The sequence below is a fragment of the Carcharodon carcharias genome, chromosome 20 (genome assembly GCF_017639515.1).
Source record: "Carcharodon carcharias isolate sCarCar2 chromosome 20, sCarCar2.pri, whole genome shotgun sequence".
In the NCBI taxonomy this organism is placed as follows: Eukaryota; Metazoa; Chordata; class Chondrichthyes; order Lamniformes; family Lamnidae; genus Carcharodon; species Carcharodon carcharias.
The window spans coordinates 69881947-69904692 of NC_054486.1; the positions used below are offsets into that span (position 1 = coordinate 69881947).

General features: G+C 42.9%; 1 protein-coding gene across 2 annotated transcripts in view; it reads right to left on the reverse strand.

Moving 5' to 3' along the window:
* LOC121292736 overlaps positions 1 to 22087 on the reverse strand; it is a 74207-nt gene extending 52120 nt beyond the window's left edge. For both annotated transcript variants that reach the window (XM_041215084.1, XM_041215083.1), the window contains exons 1-2: positions 22018 to 22087; positions 19337 to 19444 (exon numbers count right to left, since the gene is read on the reverse strand). In XM_041215084.1, the coding sequence (XP_041071018.1) occupies positions 19337 to 19347 (11 nt within the window). In that variant the 5' untranslated portion in view covers positions 19348 to 19444; positions 22018 to 22087. The remainder of the gene's footprint in view (positions 1 to 19336; positions 19445 to 22017) is intronic.
* Positions 22088 to 22746: the final 659 nt, after the last annotated feature.

Here is a 22746-nt window from a genome sequence, read left to right on the forward strand (position 1 = left end):
GTTCCCACCGCTTTTAAAATCTGGAACTGACAACATAACATTCGACTTCTGACTAAATGCTTCTGGGCTGCATTTTATGGCTCCCACCGCCACCTCCAAACCTGCCCAGCAAAATTGCAGCCTACATGCCCACCTCTGCCTTGTATGTTTTTATTATCTTCTGCCAACAAAAACTTTTCAGATCACAGATTTAAAATGAACAATTGATACAGCCTCAGTCGCCATTGCGGCCAAGAGTTCTAAATTTCTGCCACATGAAGATGTATTTCTTAATTTCACTCCCGCAAGGCCTGGCGCTAATATTCAGGCTATGCTCACTAGTCCTAGATTTCCCAACTAATGAAAATAGTCTTTCCCAATTTACCCTGTCTGTTCCCCTTAATATCTTGGAAACTTCAATCAAATCACCCCTCAGCCTTCTAAATTCCAGGGAATACAACCCTAGTTTGATTAATCTCTCTTTATAGTTTAACCCTTGGCACTGACTCTTCCGGACTTTGAAAATTTTCAGCACCCTCGACCATCTTTGGGCCACAACTCCATTCGCAGCAGCAGAACAGGGTAATTATATGGCAAGTGCCCAATTAAGAGACCACCTCCAGGATCACCATCCAATTAGGAATTGCGAACAGTCTGTGGAATAAAAGCAGAAAATTATGGAAAAAACTCAGCAGGTCTAGCAGTATCTGTGGAGAGAGGAGCAGAGTTAACATTTCGAGTCTGTGTGACTCTTCTTCAGAGGCTGCTTTGCTGCTCTGAAGAAAACATACAGACTCAAAACATTAACTCTGTTTCTTTCTCCACAGGTGTTGTCAGACCTGCTGAGTTTTTGTCCAGCATTTTCTGTTTTTATTTCAGATTTCCAGCATCCGTAGTATTTTGCTTTTATCTCAGAGCATTTTGTGGAGGCAGGATGGTGTGTCAGCGTGTGAGACCGCAAGGCCAGGTGGCAGTCTTCACTGTGTATGTAATAAGAGTGGTGCTGCTGTGCATGGTGTACAAGAGGGCTGAACAAAATGGAGGAATGAAACGGCTAAAGGCAACGGCTGCCACTTCCTCACTACCAGCACTATGCCTCACAGCAGTCTCCTGGAGATTGGAAGGAAATTGCAAGCTTCTGTCTCAGAGGGCCTCAGGCTTGCCAATTTGCAACATAAGGTAGTACACTTAAGTTGTTTGTCATGGCATTCTGACCTTCCACTCTGCGTGCACCTCCTATTACCTGACAAGTTGCACTCACAGTGAGGATCCCATATGATGTTGGTAAAATCTCAATTGCACAGGAAAGTTGCTGCCCATTGGATGAGTTTAATTGGTTTCCCACTGCTGCTGGGAGTGTTGCCATCACTGCACTGAATCTGCCTCCAGGAAGAGCGCTAGGAGATGGGAACGGATCGGGAATTGACACAGCCTTTTTCTCTGCAATTTTCCCAACACCCACCTCCAAATGATCCATGGATCTTCTGGAAAAACTCCCCCTATTGCATTCCAGGTATGGGCTAACCAGGGCTTTGTATAGCTGAAGTGTTAATGTTGCAAATGCTATGACAATTGAGTGCATGCTTTAGTTGTGGTTAAGAGCAGTTGATAGTAATTGGAGAAAGGTTAGGACAGATACATAAACCAATTTCCACATGTGTGGTGAAACAATGTGGAAGGGAAATTAGTCTGCACTTACACTGTGTTTTGTGAATAAATCTATGTTGAAGACAGTCTGGCTCTGGATGGATGTTCACTGGATTAACAGAAGCATCTTCCCATCCCCTCTCCCCCCAACCTCCTCCCTCCTCCTTGTATTCTATGGTTTAAACCAACTTTGAGTAGATGATCCAACTTGTCCACCTTCTGAGATCCCCGCCTTCACAGAAAACAGTCTTCAGCCAATTCAATTTGCTCCACATGATATTAAGAAACACCTGCATGCACTGGATACAGCAAAGGCCATGAGTCTCAAAAACAACCAGCTGTAGTGCTCAGGACTTGTTCTCCAGAGTTAGCTGTGCCTCCAGCCAAGATGTTAGTACATCCACAACACTGGCATCTACCCAACAATGTGGAAATTTGCTCAGAGGTGTCCTGTCCACAAAAGAAAGATAAATCCAATCCAACCAATCGCCACCCCATCTGCCTACTCTCAGTCATCAGCAAAGTGATGGATAGGAGCTGTCAAGTGGCACTTACTCAGCAACAGCCTGCTCACTGATGCTTTGTGTGGCTTCCACTGGGACCACCCAACTCCAGCCCTCATTATAGTCATGGACAAAAGAACTTAATTGCATAAGTGAGGTGAGAATGACTGCTCTTGCCATCAAGGCAGTATTTGGATGAGTGTGGTGTCAAGGAGTCCCAGTGAAATTGATGTCTATGGGAATCAGGGAAAAGCTTCCTTCTAGCTGGAGTCATACCTAGCACAAAGTGAGATGGTTGTGGTTATTGGAGGCAAATCATTTCAGTCCCAGAACATCACTGCGGGAATTCTACAGAGAAGTGTATTAGGTCCAATCACCTTCAGCTGCTCCAACATTGACTTTCCATCACCAGCCATAAAGTCAGAAGTAGGGATGTTCACTGATGATTGCAACTCCTTAGATAGTGAAGCAGAGTGTGCCCATATGCACCACGACCTGGATAATACTCAGGTTTGGACCAATAAACACTAAGTAACACTCATGTCAAACAAGTGCCAAACAATCATTTTCTCAAACAAAAGACAGTCTAACCACCTCCTCTTGACATATAACAGCATTACAATCACTGAATATATGCATTTAAGGGAAGGTGGCGGTGTAGTGGTAATGTCATTGAATGAATAATCTAGGGGCAAGGGTTCAAATCCCATCACAGTAGCTGATGGAATTTAAATTCAATTATTTTTTTAAAAATCTGGAATTGAAAACTAGTCTCAGTAATGGTGACCATGAAACTATCATTGATTTAAAAACCCATGTGTCTTTTATGGAAGGAAATATACCACCCACATCTAGCCTGGCCTACATATGACTCTAGACCCACAGCAATGTGGTTGAATCTTAACTGCTCTCAAAAGGCAGTTAGGGATGGGCAACAAATGCTGGGCTTCTCAGCGATGCCATGAAAGAGTAAAAAAATAGAATCCCACCCCATTCTCATCATTGGCCAGTGACTTAACTGGATCAGCCATATAAATACTGTGGCTACAAGAGCAGGTCTGATGTTGGGAATTCTGTGAAAAGTAACTTACCACCAGACTCCCAAAAATGTGCCCCCCCCCTGCCCTGCCAACAAGGCACAAGTCAGAAATGTGATGGAATATTCTCCACTTGCCTGGGAGTGCAGCTCCAACAACATTCAAGACGTTCAACACAATTCACAAAGCACCCCTTGATCGGCACCCCATTCACCACTTAAAAATTCACTCCCTCCACCACCTCCAGTATGTATGATGCACAAAATGTACTTCAGTAATTCCTCAATGCTTTCTCAAGAGCAAACCTGTAACTTCTACCATCTAGAAGGACAAGGGCAGCAATTGCATGAGAGCACCATTACCTGCAAAGTTCCTAAACTGACTTGGGAATATACTGCCTTCATCATCACCTCCTTTGGTGAAGACAGTGGCACAGTGTAGTGCTAATGTCACTGGACCAATGGCCCAGGCTAATGCTCTGGGGACAGGGGTTCACAACCCACTTTGGCAGCTGGTATACTTTACATTCAATTAATAAATTCAGCGTATCAAACAAGTCTCAGGGATAATAGCCATGACAACTATCATTGATTATTATAAAAACCCATCTGGTTCACTAATGCCCATTAGGGAAGGAAATCAGACATCCTTACCTGGTCTGGTTTAGATGTGACTCCAGACCTACAGTAATGTAGTAATGACTCTTAACTGTCCTCTGAAATGACCTAGCAAGCCATGCAGTTCAAGGGCAGTTAGGGATGCGCAAAGAATACTGGCCTTGCCAGTAATGCCCACATCACATGAAAGAATAAAAAGGAACCTGGAACTCCTGATCTAATAGAACTGGGTGTACCTACACCGCATGGACTGCAGCAGTTCAAAGAGGCAGCTCACCACTGACTTCTCAAGAGTAATTAGGGATGGGCATATATGGTCTTACCAGCAACTCCCACACCCTATGAATGGACCAAAAAGAAAAACAATGGCCGGGATACTCTGGCCCCATTGCAGGCAGGACCTGCCGCAGATGAGGCAGTGCCCCAGCTGGAAGCATATTGACTTGCAGCGGGACCAGACGATTCCAGTGGCAGGAGGGTGCGGAAAATCCCGCCCAATATCGTTTGTGAAGATTTTGTACAATTTTGTCACAGGGTGCGTAATGGAGCGAGTAAAGCTGATTTATGTTCCGACAGGCAGAAAGGGCAGGCAGAGAATTGTGGCTACAATGTTGTCACCCAATCTCTGACCCATGATGCTTTCCTTGCTTGGAGTGCAGGATTATTCCTTGCCCTGGAATGTTTAGGAATGTCAGTAATAGTTATACACATGCCGGCAATTGCATACAGTTTGGAGTCGAAAATAATTTGATGGTAGAATGTACAAATGGCGCAAGGGGCCTTCCACTTTGCATGCTGACTACAATGATCTCTGATTTGCTGGAATTTTTTTCATCAAATTTTAAATAAACAAAATAATTTTCCTCAAATGTTAATGAGAACTTGTAGGCATTAATATCACTGAAAAATTGGCTATATTTCATTTGAAAAAGTTTCACATCAGATTGGTACAGGCTAACTAACAAAAACATTATAAATAAATAAATACCAAGCCTAATGTTTCCTGTTCAACACAGAGGAAGAATATCTGATCTCACATGATAGTGATTGGTTTATCTTTACAGTACTCTAGATAAATTATTTAGACGTCCGAGCAGCATGTTCAGGACTAAAGGCTTGTTTACTTTGTAGCTGCGGCATTGATTATTATTGAAAAGCAATCTAAACAATGGTCAGGAAAAGCAACTACATTCAATACCTGAAACAGATGTGTAATTGTGTATACATAATTGTCTTTAGTGAAGCCATTTCACAAAATTTAAAGAATGAGCTTGACCCTCTGCCTCTTTAGAATCAATTAACGGTGCAAACTCCATTTCAGAGTCTCCTCATACAGGCTACATGTACAAACAGCTGTCATTCATGTAGAAAAGCTTAACATACTTGTACATCCTTTTATGAATTTTTTAGTGTAGGTATTTAAAATAAAGAAGTTAATATCTGTATTAAAAAGATGGTCAGAAAGTTCTAGCACATTAAGCATTTATATTGGAACAGCAGCAATTGGAAATTACAGCAGGAACAAAGCAAACACGAATTATGATGTAAAGTTACTTCCAGATATTCTACTGATAATGATCATGACCCCTACAAAGAGAGCATACAACAACTTAAAAAGCTTTACTACCTGAAGAGAAATCAAGTAAATTGGTTTACTGACACACAGAAATATATTACACTCCTTCTATAAACATAAAATGGGGTTTTATTGCAATTTTTTCTGGTGATCTTTCATCTTCCTTGCTATAGAAAGCAAGATTCCAACAGGTTTACTGAGCTAAAGGCGCAGACTATTTCATGCTATTTAGCAAAACTTGGCAAAGTAGTAGATAGCGATGTTGATAGTTGTAGACCTCAGGATGGTGAAACAGGCAGAAACATGGCAGATGAAGTTCAATGCTTAGAAGTCTGAAGTAATAGCTTTTGGGAGGACTAATATGGAGTGAGAGTATGTTATTCACATCATGATTTTGAAACATGTGTATGAACAGAGAGACCTTGATGTCAATTCTTTAAGGTAGCATGGCAAGTTGATTAGATGGTTAAAAGAAAGCAAGAGCAAACTCCTGCGCATGCTGGGAATTTGAAATAAAAACAGAAAATGTTGAAAATACTCAGTAGGTCAGGCAGAATCTGTGGAGAGAGAACTAGAGCTAATAGTTCAGATGTCCTTATATCAGGACTGGTTAAAAAAAGCATTCAGGTTACTTGAGTTTATAAATAGAGGGATAAGAATACAGAAAACAAACAGGTTGTGCTATAGCTTTATAAATCACAGGCTTAACCTTGGTTTACTATTCTGAACAATCCTGGGTACCATACTGTAGGAAATATGTAAAGGTCTTAGAAATGGTACAGAGGAGGTTTACCAGGATGTCACCAGTGATGAGGAAGTTCAAGTCTGAGAAGTTGGAAATGTTAAGACTGCCCCTCAGCAGGGAGAAGCTCAAGTGAGCTAATAGAGGTTTTCAAGAGGATGAGAGGTTTGGATGGAGTTAATGTTCCCCCTAGTGAGTGGGTCAATAACCAGCGGTCATTGATTTATAATCACTAACAAAAGATCCGGAAGGGAAATAAGGAAAAACTTTTTCTCTCAGTTTAATTGTCAGAATGCCCTACCTAAAAGGGGTTTTTTTTCTTTATTCTTTCATGGGATGTGGGCATCATTGACAAGGCCAGCATTTGTTGCCCACCCCTATTTTCTCTTGAACTGAGTGGCTTGCTTGGCTATTTCAGGGGGCAGTTAAGAGTCAACCACATTGCTGTGGACCTAGAGTCACATGTAGGCCAGACCAGGTGAGGATGACAGATTTCCTTCCCTAAAGGATGCTAGTGAATCAGTTGGGTATTTTTTACAGCAATCAATGATGGTCTCATGGCCACCATTTTTGAGACTAGTTTTTTAATTCAAGATTTATTAATGTAATTTAATGTCCACCAACTACCATGGTGAGAGTTGAACTCATGTCTTCTGGACCTCTAGGTTATTAGCCCAGTGATATTACCATTATGCTATCATCTCCCCTATACTTTACAAAGAAATGGTGGTGCGACAAATGGCCTCCTTCTGTGCTCTAACCATTCTATGATTCTAAATCAATTTCATACATAATTTTAAAAGGGAGTTGAAAAGATACTTGAGGATGAAGAGTTTACTAGGGCTATGGATAAAAAGGGAGGTGTGGGTTTGAACACGACTGCTCTTTCAAGCAGCCAGCATAAACACAACAGGCTGAAAGGTCTCCTTCTGTGTTGTAGTTTTCTATGGTTCTAATACCATGCCTACCTCAAAGGGTTAGGTGATGTTTAGTGTCAGCGCAATATTTCATTAGTGTAACAATGCTGAATGTGCAGCACAGTGTACTGATTTCATGGTTAGCATTGGCAGCAAGACACAGATGACCCTCAATCCCTGGAATTGTGCAACATTCAGATTAAAGAATGTTTTTCAAAAATCTGATATGATCCATTACACTGGCTTTTAATTTATAATGACCAAAGAGCTGATTATTTTATGTTGCATAGTTATGAACATGTAAGAGGGATTATTTCTGCTGGAGCACAGAACAATGTGGTGATTTATTAGAGGTTTTAAAAAATTATCAAAGAGTCATTGAGTCAATTACTTGAGTTAATTTATGGAAGAAAGGGAAGACTATTTTCTCAAATTTTAAAGTTTCTTAAACACTATAGGGGTCGGTAGCATTGTGGTGATTTTATAGGACTCATAATCCAGAGGCCTGGCCTAATGCTCCAGAGACACGAGTTCACCATGGTGGCTGGAGGAATTTAAATTTGATGAATTCATCTACAACAAAAAACTACTCCTGATAATAGTGATCATGAAACTACTGGCTTGTTGTAAAAACCCATCTGGGTCACTAATGTCCTTCACGCAGGAAGTCTGCCGTCCTTACCAGATATGGCCAAAATGTGATTCCAGACCCACGCAAACATGGTTGGTTCTTAACTGAGCTCTGAAAGCCACGCGCTTATAGGCAGCTCATCACCACTTGCTGAAGGGAAATTAGGGATGGCCTCGCTGGTGACACTCAGATCTCAAGAACAAATAAAAAAGGGAAGAAAGAAGGGAGTAGGATTATAACAAAAACACATTACTGGGAATACTCAGCAGGTCAGACAGCATCTGTGGAGAAAAACTGAATTAATGGACGGAATCGTCCGTGCCCATTGGCGTCGGGTGTGTTAGGTGGCGTAAACAGGCAACATGGTGAGAAGGCCAAAAATCGATTTCACGATGTGGTGAAACCAGTTTGCAATCGTCCGCTCAGCCCATTGGTGGCGGGCCGAGTTTCCCACCATCGGACGTCAGGAACCTCATTGTAATACATCAGCATATCATTATAAGGCTAGTCCACCAGACTCATGCCCCACCACTGGACTGCCACCCACATCATCAGCGTGCCAACATGTTTCACAACAGCACATAAAAGGGATGCTCTTGGCGGGCTGCATCTTGAGGGGAACTCGGAGGTGAGTGCACAGTAACACTGTGGAGTGCTTGCGAGGGATGCCTGTTGAACTTCAACGTTAAGGAGCGTTGGGGAGGTGGGGTACAAAGGCTGCCCTACAGTTGAGGTGACTTTGGCGGGAGGTGACAAAGGCTGCTCTATGGTTGAAGATAGCGCATAAGCAGGTGCAGGGTGGGGGGAGGGGGGTTGGTGGACGAGGGAAGTGGCCACGCATTAGGGACACCTTGTATAAAGTGACCATTCCTCTACAGATGAGACAGTTCAGGCACAGCTACATTGATATGATAGGAGTTGAGCTTCTAGTTTATCTGCCTACACAAGCAATGCAGAGGCATCAAAGTGCCACCAAGTGCTCCAGAACCTTTCACCCTTCAGGCACAGACTGCAAACTAATGAGTGTTTTAGTGGGCTGCAGAACAGTTGGATGACTGGGCAAGTTGCACAATGTCCTTGCTAAAGCTGGTCATGGAGCTGTCTTTGCTGGAGGCGCTCACAGCCCCTTGCAATGTCGTCATCCCGGTTTGGACCAGTCTCCCCCACAGTTCAAGCTAACAGTGCAACCTTGCAGCGTGGGTTAGGAGAGTGCCTGCGCCTGAGCTGAGAACACAGCATACAGTGCAATGGGCAAAGCTGCTGTCAATCTGTTGGGTGGAGTGGGGTGGAGGTGGGTGGGGTTTTGGGCAGCCATGCAGCACACTTATCTCTGGCCATCCAAGTGGTGGACAGCACTCTCTGCGATGCATTAAGGGGCCTTCAGAATTAACCAGGAGAGGTTCTTAATACACCCATACTAACCCACACGTCTCTCTTTCATCCTGCAGGAGTACAACATCAGGAGCATGGAGCCCAGTGAACTAGCTGTATGCCTCGTGGTGTACAGAGAATGAAGACGATGGAGGAGAGAGTGACTGGGGCGCCTGGCTGTGAAGAGGGAGGAGCAGCACCCTCTGGAAGAAGGAACGGCTGGGACTCCAGCACACACTGCTGAAGAGCTGCAGTGAGCCGTCACTGGTCAGCGCCTAGCTAGACCCAGGGACTATAGACACTGCATTTCATTCCTGCAGATGGCCAACAACCAGTGTCACTGAAGACTGTGTATGTCCAGGAAACTGGTCAATCACATCTGCCAGGTAATGCAGGACGTAGCGCCATGGGGACATGGAGGGCACCCACTGACAGTGGCTGTGCAAGTGTCAATTTCTATGCCACTGAGTTCTTTCAGGGCTCCGCAAGTGATCTCTGTGGGATCTCACAAGCCTCCACCCACAAATGTATCTACTGGGTCACAGATGCCATCTTTGCGAGGGCACAAAACTTTGCATTTCACCTCGGACCAGGACAGCAAGGATGCAAGAGTGATTGGATTTGCCCAGATCGCGGGTTTCCCACAGGTGCAGATGGGCTGCACTCATGTGGCGCTCAAATCTCCATCACAACACACGATGGACTGCCTCAGCCACAAGGGAATCCATTCACTGAATGTGCAGCTGGTGTGTGGCCAACAGAAATGCATCCTGCAGGTGTGCACACAGTTTCCAGGGAGTGTGCACAATGCCTACATCCTCGGTCGGTCACAGATCCCTGGAGTCTTCCCAGGTCTAAAGAAGCTGCAGGGATGGCTCCTTGGGGACAAGGGTTACCCACAGAGGCCGTGGTTGATGACACCGTCAGACTGCAGCAGAGCGATGGTATAATGAGGTTCATGCTGCAACTCGCAATTTGGTGAAGGAGACCATCGGGATGCTGAAAATGAGGTTCCGGTGCCTGAAGCGGTCTGGTGGAGCCCTGCAATACAGTCCGCAGAGGGTGTCATGCATCGTCGCTGTCTGCTGAGGCCTTTACAACCTGACGCTCTGGTGGGGCCGGGGGTGGGGGTGGTGTTGGGGGGGGGGGGATGTGTGTGTGGGGTGGGGGGGGTGTGGTGGTGGGGGGTGGTAGACAAGCTGGCAGAGGAGGAGATGGAGGATGGAGGAGCTGTACATCTCCTCCGATGAGGAGGACGCCAACAAGGATGAGGGTGAAGAGGTCCTCGGAGGCGAAGGTGACTGGGATTAGGCCCTTGCACTGGCTAGGTGAGGCAGGCACTCTCGGGGGGCCCTCATAACTGCTAGATTTGTGGAGGATGATGAGAACATGCAGTGAAGTGGCACCATAGACCCTCACATCGCAGTTGTGAACATTTGACTCCAGTCTGGCGTATGGCAACGTGAATACCCTCTGTGAGAATGCTCCTGTCATAGAGACGCAGTGGAGGCCCTAATAGTCACTCAATTGCAGGAGGATGATGACGACATGCAGTGAGGACACTCCATAGATCTTCACGTAGTCTCTGAGAATGTCTGACTCCTGTCTGGCCAACGGCAGATCACTTGTGCTCTGTGGTCAGGGTCATATTATAGACATGCAGCCATAAACTTTAGAAGCACCTGATGCTTTGCCTGTCTTCAGCACCTGAGCCCTTCAGGAGCCTCAACACAGCATCAGTGGTCAAAGCTGCTGAAGAGATGGGGTCAGCCCCTCCTTAAAGATGCTGAGAGCACATAGGGAGAATGTGAGAACTCTGTGATGCCTGCCCACTACATTCTGACAGCAATGACAAACACCGTCAAAGTGCAGGCATCAGTAATGTTTCCAGGGAGTCTGAGGCTGGACCATCACTGTGGTCTGAAGGCTGCACAGAAGAGGCCCTGGACTGAGACTGCCTTTTATCTTATGCAGAAAGGTTTCACATCCAAGTGACAAGAACCCTACCCATCAGAACAAGGAGCCATAGGCAGGGAGACATTCTTGGGAGTTTATTGACAATAGTGAACAATATGTACAAGTGATTAACACCCGTGCCCAGGCTGTGCAACTGCACCTTCTTAACTTTCCTAATCCTGCTGCTACGTCTTGGTGCTCCCCAGACTTCCACAGCAGAGGTGGAGGCAGCCTGCTGACTGTGATGCCCTGTCTGTGATGACCTTGAATGGCGTCCTCTGGAGAGCCGAGACTTGGAAGGCCCCAGCTTGCTTTTGGGGACCTGCTGTGTGGCAGTGGCACCTTCCTTGGCTTGTAGAGCTGGAACTGCTGGGGTCACAGGAAGAGGGGATTTGGATGGGCTGGACATGCTCGGAGTTACCTGGGGGATGGTCCTGGGATGTGCACCTGTTGAACCTTCTCACTGTAGGTGCCCATGGGCTCCTGGCTTAAGGAGCAGTGGCATCAGTGTGAGTGAGATTGAGCTGTCCCACACCCCTCTTGCATACACGCTGTTGGAGCCAACTATGGAGCCAGCGATGGAGTTCAGCCCATGCAGCAGTACAGGAACAATGTCCTGGACCAAGGTCTCCATGGCAGCCACCAGCCTACCAGTGTTGACCTTTGTCCGTTGGTATTCTAACGCGCTCACCTCAGCCTGAAGGTGGATGGACTTCTCCATCGTATCTTGCAATCTGAGGAGAGTAGTGGAAATCCCTTCCTGATGTTCCTGAGCTTGCCTTTGCAGCTCCAGCAACTGAGACATGACCAAGTCCAGAGTCTTGTCAATTGACTCGGACTCAGCAAATTTTTGGCTTCCAGGAGTCCTCCGAGTGCCGGACATCTGGGAAGTCCCTGCCTCCGCCTGCTGTAGATCAGACAGTGCGATGTGCTCACCAGATTGTGATCCTGAGGCTATTCAAAAGCTAAGTCCCACCGAGGTGTGTGTGTCTCTGCGCTGGTGGAGGGTGTGGGTGAGCACTGTGACAGGACTTCAAGATGGGTGCCTTCAGGTTCCTCTTTAGGGATTTCTTTGGGACTTGATTTGAGGCCCTTGATCGTGGACTCCGTCGGCTGTTTGGCAGATTGCCTGTGGAAGCAAGGGGAGATAATTAGTGCATGATAGTGGCCTATGAAACAGGACACATCACTCACAGCATGGTTGTCTGATGGATGTTGCATTGCTGGATCCTCACTTGGTAAAGCACTGCCGACCTCACTGTCAGCATAGGAACAGTCCAGATCCTCGCCAGGCAGCTGGATGACTGTTTTCAAAGTCCATGAGGACCTTTATTTCAGGCATTCCTCCACTGGTCTGCAACTTCACCCTCTTTTTCTGTGCCAGCTTGTCCTGCATAAATAGAGATGGAGTGTAAGCTACCAGGCCAGATGATAAGTATGCCTGACATGAGTGGTCCCATGGACAGGATGAGGACAATGACGGTGAATGTGAGAGAGTGAATGATGATGTCCCTTGCACTGGCAGTGAACAAGGATCCTGTGGATGTGTGATGGGTTTGTGAGTGTGCGAGTTACGTGATGAGAAGACTGACTTACCTTCATGGAACGGAGGAGATCATTCATCCTATTGTGGCACTGGGTGGCTGTAATCTTTTGAAGAGCATTGGTGCTGACCATCGCTGTCACTGCCTCCCAAGTCGGATTAGAGAAGGTGCTGCCCATCCTGCAGCCAGAGCCGGGGTAGAGGATATTACGGCTAGTCTCCACTGCGTCTAAAAGGCACCGAGGAACGCATCATTGATCCTTGGGACTGCAGTCTTTTTGCCTTTCTGCGCCATGTCTTCTGTGCAGCAGTCCTTGGCTGGAAGCACTGAGAGGTGTGTGCACGGCTGCACTTTAAATATGGCATCCGGCATCATGAAGCAGCGAGGTGATAGTGTGACAAGCAAATGAGAGCCTGCCAGCCATAGAACTGGCTTGTTTCCTGGGAATGCATAATTAATGCGGCGGGTTTGGGACAATACTGTGTGAAAAGCTGCCATTGCAGCCAATGGGTAGGATGTTGTTTTACCCGCCCACTACTGCACCTAGTGCAAATCTGGGAAGATTCCACCTAGTGTTTCAGATTGAGATGACCTTTCATCAGAGCTGAAGAAAGATAGAAAATTTAAGAATTTTTAAGCCAGTGGAAGTGGAGAAGGGGCAGGAAGAACAAAAGGGAAGCTCTGTGATAGGTAAAGGGCAGGAGCAATTTAATAACAGCATTTCATGCTGAAACAGTCAAAGGACTGGTAATTGAGTAAAGTGACAAACATTGTGTCCATATGATGCCCATAACAACTATCTGAATGCAACATGAGGGGATAAAGAAAGAAACAATTCAAGACCAACCCACCAAAATGAAAAATGAAAAAACACTGCTGAAAAAGATGAAGGCAGAGGTTATGATCTAAATTTCTTGAACTCAATGTTGAATCCAGGAGGCTATAGAGTGCTGATTTGACCCTTTTAAAATTGCAGCCAGGTCTGGGGTGGGTAGGAGGGTAGCAGGAAAGTCACCCAAGATAATTTTATGGGCCTTTGCCACCATCTGCAAACCTGCCAATTGGGGCCTATTAAAGTTTGCCCTCTGAAAAAGTGATAGCAGCAGTTTCAATAGTAACATTCAAAGGGAGTTGGATCAAAATGACATATTTGCAGGGTTATGGGGAAAGACCAGGTCAGAGGGACTAATTAGGACAATCAGTTCTGATGAAAGGTTATAACCTGAAAAGTCTACTCTGTTTCTCTCTCCACAGATGCTGATAGACCTGCCAAGTATTTCTAGCATTTTCATATTTTTATATCAGAGGCACAATGGGTTGAATGGCTTCCTTCTGTGTTGCATGATTCTATTATTCACATGACAATTAAAAGGTACGTGTGTTAGTTTGTTTCGCTGTTATATTTTCTCCTCTTCTGAAAGTATTAACTCCTCGCTGGGGTATAGTTCCAAAGGCTCAATCTGTGCCTTGTGTTGGGTCCCCTATTGCATGAACATAAATCCAGAAATTTATTCTATTGCTATTTTTAAAAAAATGGATTTTGTGCTGAACCAAAAGAGATGGCTGCTGTAAGTCACATGACCACAAGATTGGACCCTTGTTCTGAGAGCTACTACCAGGAGTTAAAAAAAAAATAATTATTTTCTAAGCCTGTAGAATCTCACAGCTCATTGGATAGACCCCTTGCAACCACAAAATTGGGAGACTCGCATATCGAAACTCATTATGCCTTCAGAGCTGCTAACAGACATGTATCACACCTGGGACTGTCCAGCTCCATTTTAAAAGGGAACCAAGGAACCAAGAGATAAGCTCACCTTTCTAGCAGAGTCAGAGTTTCTGCCTAGACAATGGCTTCCTGACACCAGACCCTCAATATGGATGGTAACACTTTCAATAGCTAATGACTGGGACATTATCAGTCCTGAAATCAAAACCAGTTCCAGATACTGGATAAACATCCCCTTTCAAGTCATTGTGGGAAAAAAGGTCACATGACTCGAGTGACCATTTTGAAATCTGTATATGCCTTTGAGAACTGAGAAATCTTCAGACTGTTTTAGCATCAATTGGAAAGGACTCCAGCTGCCCAGCTGAGCAAGCAGTCAGTTACCATCTCTCAACTCCACAAAGCCTGCTTCATTTTAAAAACCTCTTATCAACACCTGCCAAGCAGTCTAAGCATAGAAAGCCCCAGTCCTGCAGTGTTATCCATTTCAATGATTTTTGCATTGTCATCTCAAACCAGAAACTCATCAGGATTGAACTTAGCCATGAAGGAAACATTCTCTGGACTTTGACTTCTCAGACTTTGGAAATAATGTGAACTAATATTCATTTATGTGGTCCTTGTATTGTTACTACAAAACACACCACTGCATACTTTAAAAATAATTCAAAACATCTTCTGCTTATGGACAGGTGATGAGAAGAATTAAATACAGTTTGTCTGTCTCTCTCTTGTCCGTAACACTTTCCTATGTGGTCATTATTCATGCATTAATCTTATTGCAGACAGCCAAAAGACTAGACTATTCAACAGCAGGTTTATCACAGTTATTGTTATTAGGCAAGCAAGAAAGGCAGCCATTTCCTACCTGCTTTTAGTGTCATTTGAGGGATAACGTTTCGTGAAGACATTAGTAGTCCCTGCCCTTGTTCAAATAATCCCAGGGAATCTTTTTTGTTCAGCTGAACTGACAAATGGGGCCTCAGCTTAACATCTTATCTAGAGAACAGCTTCCCTGACAATGCAACACTCCCTCAGTACTGCTAAGGTATCAATCTAGGCTGTGTGTTCTAACCTTGGAGAGAGGCTTTTTTGAATTGGCAATAAGAACTGTTTTTTTACATAAATTTGTCAAATAATATACAATCTTGTGTATTAGCAGTTCTCATTTAAACAATGTATTGCGCCCAATGCAAAAGAATACCTCATTCATGTTTTCTTGTCAATATTTTGTGCACAACCCCTTTTAATGCCCATGATTTTTCTCCTGCAATTCGATAGACACATGCATCCTGATTTTCTCCAACATTTCCACACTTTAAAGCCAGGAGGATTTAATGTGATACTGTTGTATAAATTATTTAGAAACTGAGCACATTCTTTCCTACACATGACATTTGTTAGCTTTATCTAGCCAATTGTATCTGCACTCTATAAAATACAGTACACTACTGAACAGTGTGAAAACATCATTTTCATATTATAGCTTCAATATTGAATGCAATGAATGTAACAGCAATAAAAACAAATAAACTTAACCTCCACCTTTTTTCATTTATTCAGTATCTTACTTTTGTTCCTCCAATCTTCCAATTTTCTGTCCTACCTTGAAAATGGCAATGCATCATGAGGTACCTTTCCACATGCAGCAGTGACCCACTTTGATTTTGTCCAAATTTGGATTCCTTGTGGATAGTGAGTATTATAATTAGTCAACAGACAACTGCCTATTCAAATCTGTTCAAAACACATGACACTTCCAACAAGGCCCAGCACATAGTGGTCAGGAAGGAGAACAATCATCAGCTTTCCCTCCATTATGGCAGGCAGATGGAAAATGCCAAGCTGCTGAAATCCCAGTGGGAAACTTGAAGCAGCTGCCACAACCGTTTGCAATTTGTATTTATTTTGAGGTGCGGGCTTTGAATTTAGTAGTAATAAGAACACCAAATCTCATTGTTTTTTTCACAAAACTAAAGTAAACCTTTATTAATAAAAAAAATGATTTTAAGCACATGCATAAGGCAGCATCTTACCTATGTCTGGGCTGGGTGGGCGCAGAGCTGATCGTCATCTGCGATTGGCTGTGTGCTGCCATTTTATGTGGGCAGGCCCATTAAGACCCGCCGAATGTGACACACGGCCAGTAGCGCTCAGTGCTACCTTTGTGTGTGGTGGGAGAGGGAGAGTCAGGACCTGTGCTCTCACGCGTGCATGCAGTCAAAAGAGCGCAGCAATCTCCCTGTGGCACAGAGCTGCCTCAGGGAGATTAAGTTCATTATAAAACTTTTGAATAAATGAACGGAAAAATTATTTAAACATGTTCCGTCATGTGACAGTGGTGCATGAGCTGGGGCATGTTTGTATATGTGGCAAAATTTATTTAATTATTTTATTAAACCTTCAGGAAACCTCATCCCACCTATGGATGAGGTTTCCCAAAAGCAAAGGCCACTTGGGCTCTTTGCCTGCCCACCAAGCTTAAGGTTGGACAGGCAGCGTTGATAAGTGCTTTAATTAGTTTTTTAGTAGCCTTAATAGGCCATTGACAGTTTGGTGGGCACGTGCTGGAGGCAGCTGCATGTCTGCTGAACGTAATAACTAAATGACGAATGCTGAGGTTGGGACGCTCGCCCGACATCACCACACATCATTTTACACATCGGTGTGTCGGCACCCCCCCACCCCCCTCCACACTAATTTCAAAAGTCTGGCCTATGCCTTTGGACTTTACCTCTCTAATAATAAAAATCTATCATAATACCAATTTTGCCAGTAACCTTTGGGAAAAATAAACACAATGTTTCTTAATTTCTCCTGGTGAGGTGAAACATTGCGACCCCTCTTTTGAATTCAACCTACTGTGGTTTATTTAAAAATGCAAATGTTCCCCTTACGCCTCACATTCTAAAACTTCCATTATGTTTACCTATTTAGCATTTCAAACCTAACTTCTCTTTTTACATCAAAGCTTTCAGACCAGTTCTATCTAATTCAGTTAAGTCCCACACACACAGACACACATGTATAAATAGACACAGACCCCACTATTACACTACTTTACAATAAATTCCAAATAGCATTATGAAAATTATTATATCTTCCTGACACTCCCCCAAGCTTGGAAGAACTGAGGGGAGCTAAAGCACCCTGAACACCTGCCTGACTGAGACCGACTAAATCAGTACAAAGCAGAAATTATAACTGGGAGGCTTTCTACTCCCTTGCTCTTTATTGAATCACACGTACAATTTCCCAAGCCATTGTTAAACTGTTTTATAACTTGCTATGACTTTAGCCCTCTGGCATTTTTACCTTGGCAGTACAGCTTTCATGATCATCAATTCTGTTTCATATTTATGCTCTGATCAAAGCACAACAATTCAACAATAAGTTTTTTTGGGTAGATGGGGCAGAGGTAATAAAGAACAGATGCAGCATAACGAAAGAAACAACTTTCGCCATTTGAGAACAGTATAGGCCATTCAGTATTCAAAACATGAAAATAGTTTAGACATGAAGTATTCTTGTGTTAATTGATTGATTATAGCTGCGTAAAAGATGTTTAGTAAATTGTGGCCAACTTAAATTTCAGCCAGGCTGCATCACATGCTCATAAGAAAGTCAAATAATTTCAATCAATTACCCTATTTATTCCTAAAGTTGCCCAACTTAAATATGTTAGTCAGCTATTAACACTTGAGTATCTAAATGAAAGCAAAGGAGCAATGGCTGTCATTAGCAAACTTATCACTGTTAACCAGGTTCCCCAACAAGTGCAAGAAACAAACAATTTATATTTCAATAGCGGTAGTCAAAGAATGGATGCTAAGCACAGGAAATCCAGCGGACAGGGCCTATTAACTGAAATGGCAGATGCCTATGGCAGGGTGTAAGTAAGGAGTAATCTTGTGTCAAAACAGAAAATGTCTGAAATACTCAGCAGGTCAGGCAGCACTTGTGGAGGAAGAAACAGAGTTAACGGGTGGGATTTTACAGTCCCGTCGCAGCAGGGGCTGGGTCAAAAAATGTGGCAAGCTGTTCAATAGTCCATTGACTTTGGCAGGACCATAAAATCCCACTGCCATAAAATTCCACCTAAAGTTTCAGGTCTGATAAATCCTGATGTAAGTTCATCGACCTAAAAAGTTTTAGCTGTGTGTCACTCTCCACAGAAACTACGTGACCCATGGGCATTTCCAGCGGTTTCTGTTTTTATTTCAAATGTTCAGCATCCGCAGTGTTTTTGCTTTTGTGCTAATAATCTGGTATCAATAGATTGGATGCTGGCGAGGTGGATGAGATAGGGTGGTGTGAGGCAATTAAGAGAGTGAAGCTGAAGATTTTAAAGCCCATTCTCAGACATGAGAAACCAATGGAAGCTGATGTCAGTGAGGGCATTATGTGAGTGAGGGCATGAGTTGTGTTCTATAGATAAATTGGTGTTTGTGAAGGATGGAGTGGAGAGGCCAGGAAGGAGAACATAGGAAAAATAACACTCTTGAAATAAATAATGGTGCCATTATACTGTAGTTAGCAGTTTGATACTGCGCTAGCCAGCAATTATACTGCTGGCTCCACACTGCTCTTTATGAAAACAAAGCAGAACTGTGTACATTAAACACTCATATAAAGCTTTGCTCATTAAGTCCAGTGAATTTTTTATATTAGTTAAAAAACACAATGTCCTATGATCTTTACCAACATTAAACTGGGATCCTAATATAATTGTTAATAAAGTTTAGAGCAATGGATTTGTACTTGAAGCTCTAGTGCAACTTGTAAGGATTCCAAACAAAATAAGGCGTATTCTCATGCTGGTTATGAAAATGTACATTGTGCAACCTCAAGCTAGAGTTATACTGTGTTCTTTGCATCAGCTCAAACACTGTCATATCACTGCAGTTTAACCAAATTAAAGGTTTACATTGTTATTTATATTTGTAATGCCAGCAATTTAACAACAGAATTAGATTAGCAGATACTGGCCTGACAAAATCTTAATATCTCCACTTTTTCAATAACAATCAAATAAAAAACTTCAAAAGTTTAAAGCATTAAGGCACGTGCTGTTCTTTTATCCTTACCTGTTGCTCATGATGCAGAGCTTGAGTCAGCTTCTTATAATCTTTGGCAAAGTTGAGCCTGTATTGAAGACTTTTCACTGAAGTTCCAACTTTCTCCTTCATCTGTAGCTATTACAAAACACCATCAAACGAAGACGTCATTAAGCTCTGTTCTCAGTTGGTAGGAAAAAAGATGCCAAAGATTGGCATATTGCCACTTTAGATAAACACTAAGGGTTCAACTAAAAATGGCAGTAAAGGGCATGGCACTTAATAAATAATGATGCAATGTTTGCTGTTTGGAATTCAGTTTGATTGTACGATATCTGAAATAGCTGGAGGACACTGAAGAGGTATCCCATAGCTTAAATGCCACACAAAACAGTTTGCATTCATGGGAAGTGTTAAGCAAGTGCTAAACTTATTGATTGAACAGGATAAGCATTTAAGGAAATGCAGCCTTGTTTTATTCTTTACCAAGAACATGGTGGGAAGGGCTACCTGGCAAATGGGCAGGCAAAGTTTTAGGCGCTGTCACTGAGGACCTGTAAGATCAGTGCCCGGCAGTTAACTAACTCTTTGGAGGAGAAATGAGAGGGGAGTCAGGGGAGGAGAAGGGAATCCTGGGGCAGGAAAGCTGCAAGTTTTCTTTTTGGGACCTGGAGGAGTACTCCCACAAGGAAAAAGAAAAATATTAAAAATGACCTACCACTCTGGGCTACTTCTGGCCCAGGATCAGCTTGCTGCCTGCCAGGTTCACCTGGTGGGGAAGCAGTTGTGGTTTACTAACATAGACCTTGGGCTAAAGTTGCAGTCAGGCCTCAATGACCTAATTGGAGGTAAGCTCCATATTTAAAGAAGGACCATCTGGTGCCTACTGCTTGGCATCCCATGCACTTGCTCAAAATTAGATTACAATTGCAACCTACAGGAAACCAGTTGGACCAGAGGGGATAAGCTGCTGTGGCTATTTTAACTATTTAAGATTATTTTAAGGGTTACAATGTAAGATTTTGGCCTACCTGAAAATTTAATTTCCCTTATGAAGCATGCAGAAAGCAAGAGAACTCTATGGAAACAGAGCCATTCTATGAGTCATATAACTAGTAGAGGGCCTCTGATAAACACTATTATTTAAAAAAAGACCCTTTTACATGTAGCATGAACACAGGGAATCACTTTCCATCATATAGTTCTTGAGCAAAGAGGAGAAAATCTACTGATGAGACTTTTGAAGTTCCCAGGATTTTATAGCCAGTAACATTCCTCCAAATATGAGAATTTGCAAAACTTACACGAAAATAAAATGTATATGGAGTGTTTCCTTCCAAAAGAGGCTGTTTACGTGTGAGTGAAACAACAAAAAGAAAATCAACTCTCATGGCACACCTTTCTGTAGACAGACACATGCAGGAATATGAGAGAGAGAAAGAGATGGAGACAGAGACAAGAGAAAGACGTTCCTCAAATAATGTTATCTCTAGCCAATATCTGCAACCAATCACTTCTCATATGCTCATAGTGCATAACTCCCTCCCTAAACCCACTGGCTCTGATCTCTCAGGCATTGTTCTGCTCGATCTACATCTAACAAAAACCTTGTCAGATTCTTGAGTCAGCTTAAGGTTTTACTAATTCTAGTTTTCAAAAATATTTTATGGGGCTATACTTTGGTATAGTTTGCTGAGCATATTTCCAAACTTGACTCCCTATTTTGCTTATCCATCTCCCCTCTTCCTTGCTTCTATTTGCCAGGCCTCACCGGCTCCCTCTCTTTCCTTTTCAATCTACTACCTCTGCTGTCCCTCCTTCCCTTCTGATCTCAGTAATATAGTCATTTCTTCAAGATCCAGCCCCATTTCAAAAACCAAGCAGTCTTCAACTCTTTCCCATTACTCCTCCTTCAACTCTCTTCTAACCATTTAGTGCTCTACCTTCCTCATCAACATCTTGCAACATTTAACTCTGTTTCATCTTTTTCTCCTGACCTCCAACTTGTTCTACATTTTTATCCAGATCGCTAACCCAACCCTACCTATCCCCTCCATCCAATCTGTTGTATCCTCTATATCGTCCTCTACCACACTTTTTCGCTCCATACCATTTCAGCTTCTCCCTACAGCTTCTTTCATCCTCCATCATTACAGTCCTTACTCAGCTCTGGTCCAATTATTCTCTAAATTGCTTGTCCTGTGGCGTCTGATGCCTTGACTCCCTCGTGCAATGCCATGAGAGATGAACTAATAAATTAAACATTTGCTTACTCTGCGGACTGCATGTTTACATTGATTTTGTATTCTTTGTCAGTCTTGTATAATAGAAATTCTGTTTGTCAAGATTTCAGAATGGAAAAACTCTGTTTTGAAAGCAGTTAATCTATGCAAAGTTTCTGAGATTACCAGGAGTGAATTAGACACAGAAAAACTAAATATAAATGGTTAATAAATTTTTAATTAACCACAATTATCTTTAGTATCAGAAGTATTAAATGTTCACTTCAAGTCAGTGTTTGAAATCTAGGTCGAACGATCATAGAAAGCTGATGAAATATAAAACTACACATGATACAAATTCTGTAACACTAGAATTATTTCAAACTAAAGTTTAAAATACAGCTATGAAACCAAAATACATTTCTTCCAGAATATAACTTATAAATTCTGAATGCACTGTGCAAGATAAAAGCAAAATAAGAGACTTACCTAATTCCTCCGTTATTGCAGTGCGATTGATCAAATCTACTTTGTGGTACATTTTTTAATGTGAACAAACTGCAGAGCTCGGTTATCTGTTTATTTAAGTGGGACATTCCTTAACCCTGATATGACTTGTCACAAACTTTAAAAATAAACTCATGTGAACAAATTCTACTTAATTACTGATAGGTTAAAAGTAGTTTTCTACGCACAAATACATTTGTAGTTTTCACAGTTTGCATATAAATCTTTGTTCACTTAAACTAATTAGCTTTGTAAAACTGCATGTATTTCCAAGAAATCACTTTGTTCTGGGTCACAGTTTGGAAGGGCCTGACAATTTAATTCCTACAGTCACCTTTAGCTTCATGAAGGCGGTTTGGGCAGTAGGGAAGAGAAAGGGGCCAGGGGAACAGAGAGCGAGAAAGAGAGATTGAGAGCGAGAGAGAGAACATGAATTTTCAAGGGCTATAGAATGAACACATCAGTAAAAAGAGAGAATACATTTTATGGTGATCTTTGACTCAGAAGTTGTATGGTCAGGAAAATTTGTAATTTCCTTAAAAGGACAGTGGGATCTGTAATTGTTTTTAAGGATGTTTGTATCAATTACAATTTTCTTGGAAAATAATAATTACTGGTCCATGTGACCTAGTGACCCTTGACCTGGAAAGATTACAAACAGAAAAGGAAGTTGAGAAAGAAGCCATATGACTGGCAGACACAAAGGAGAGC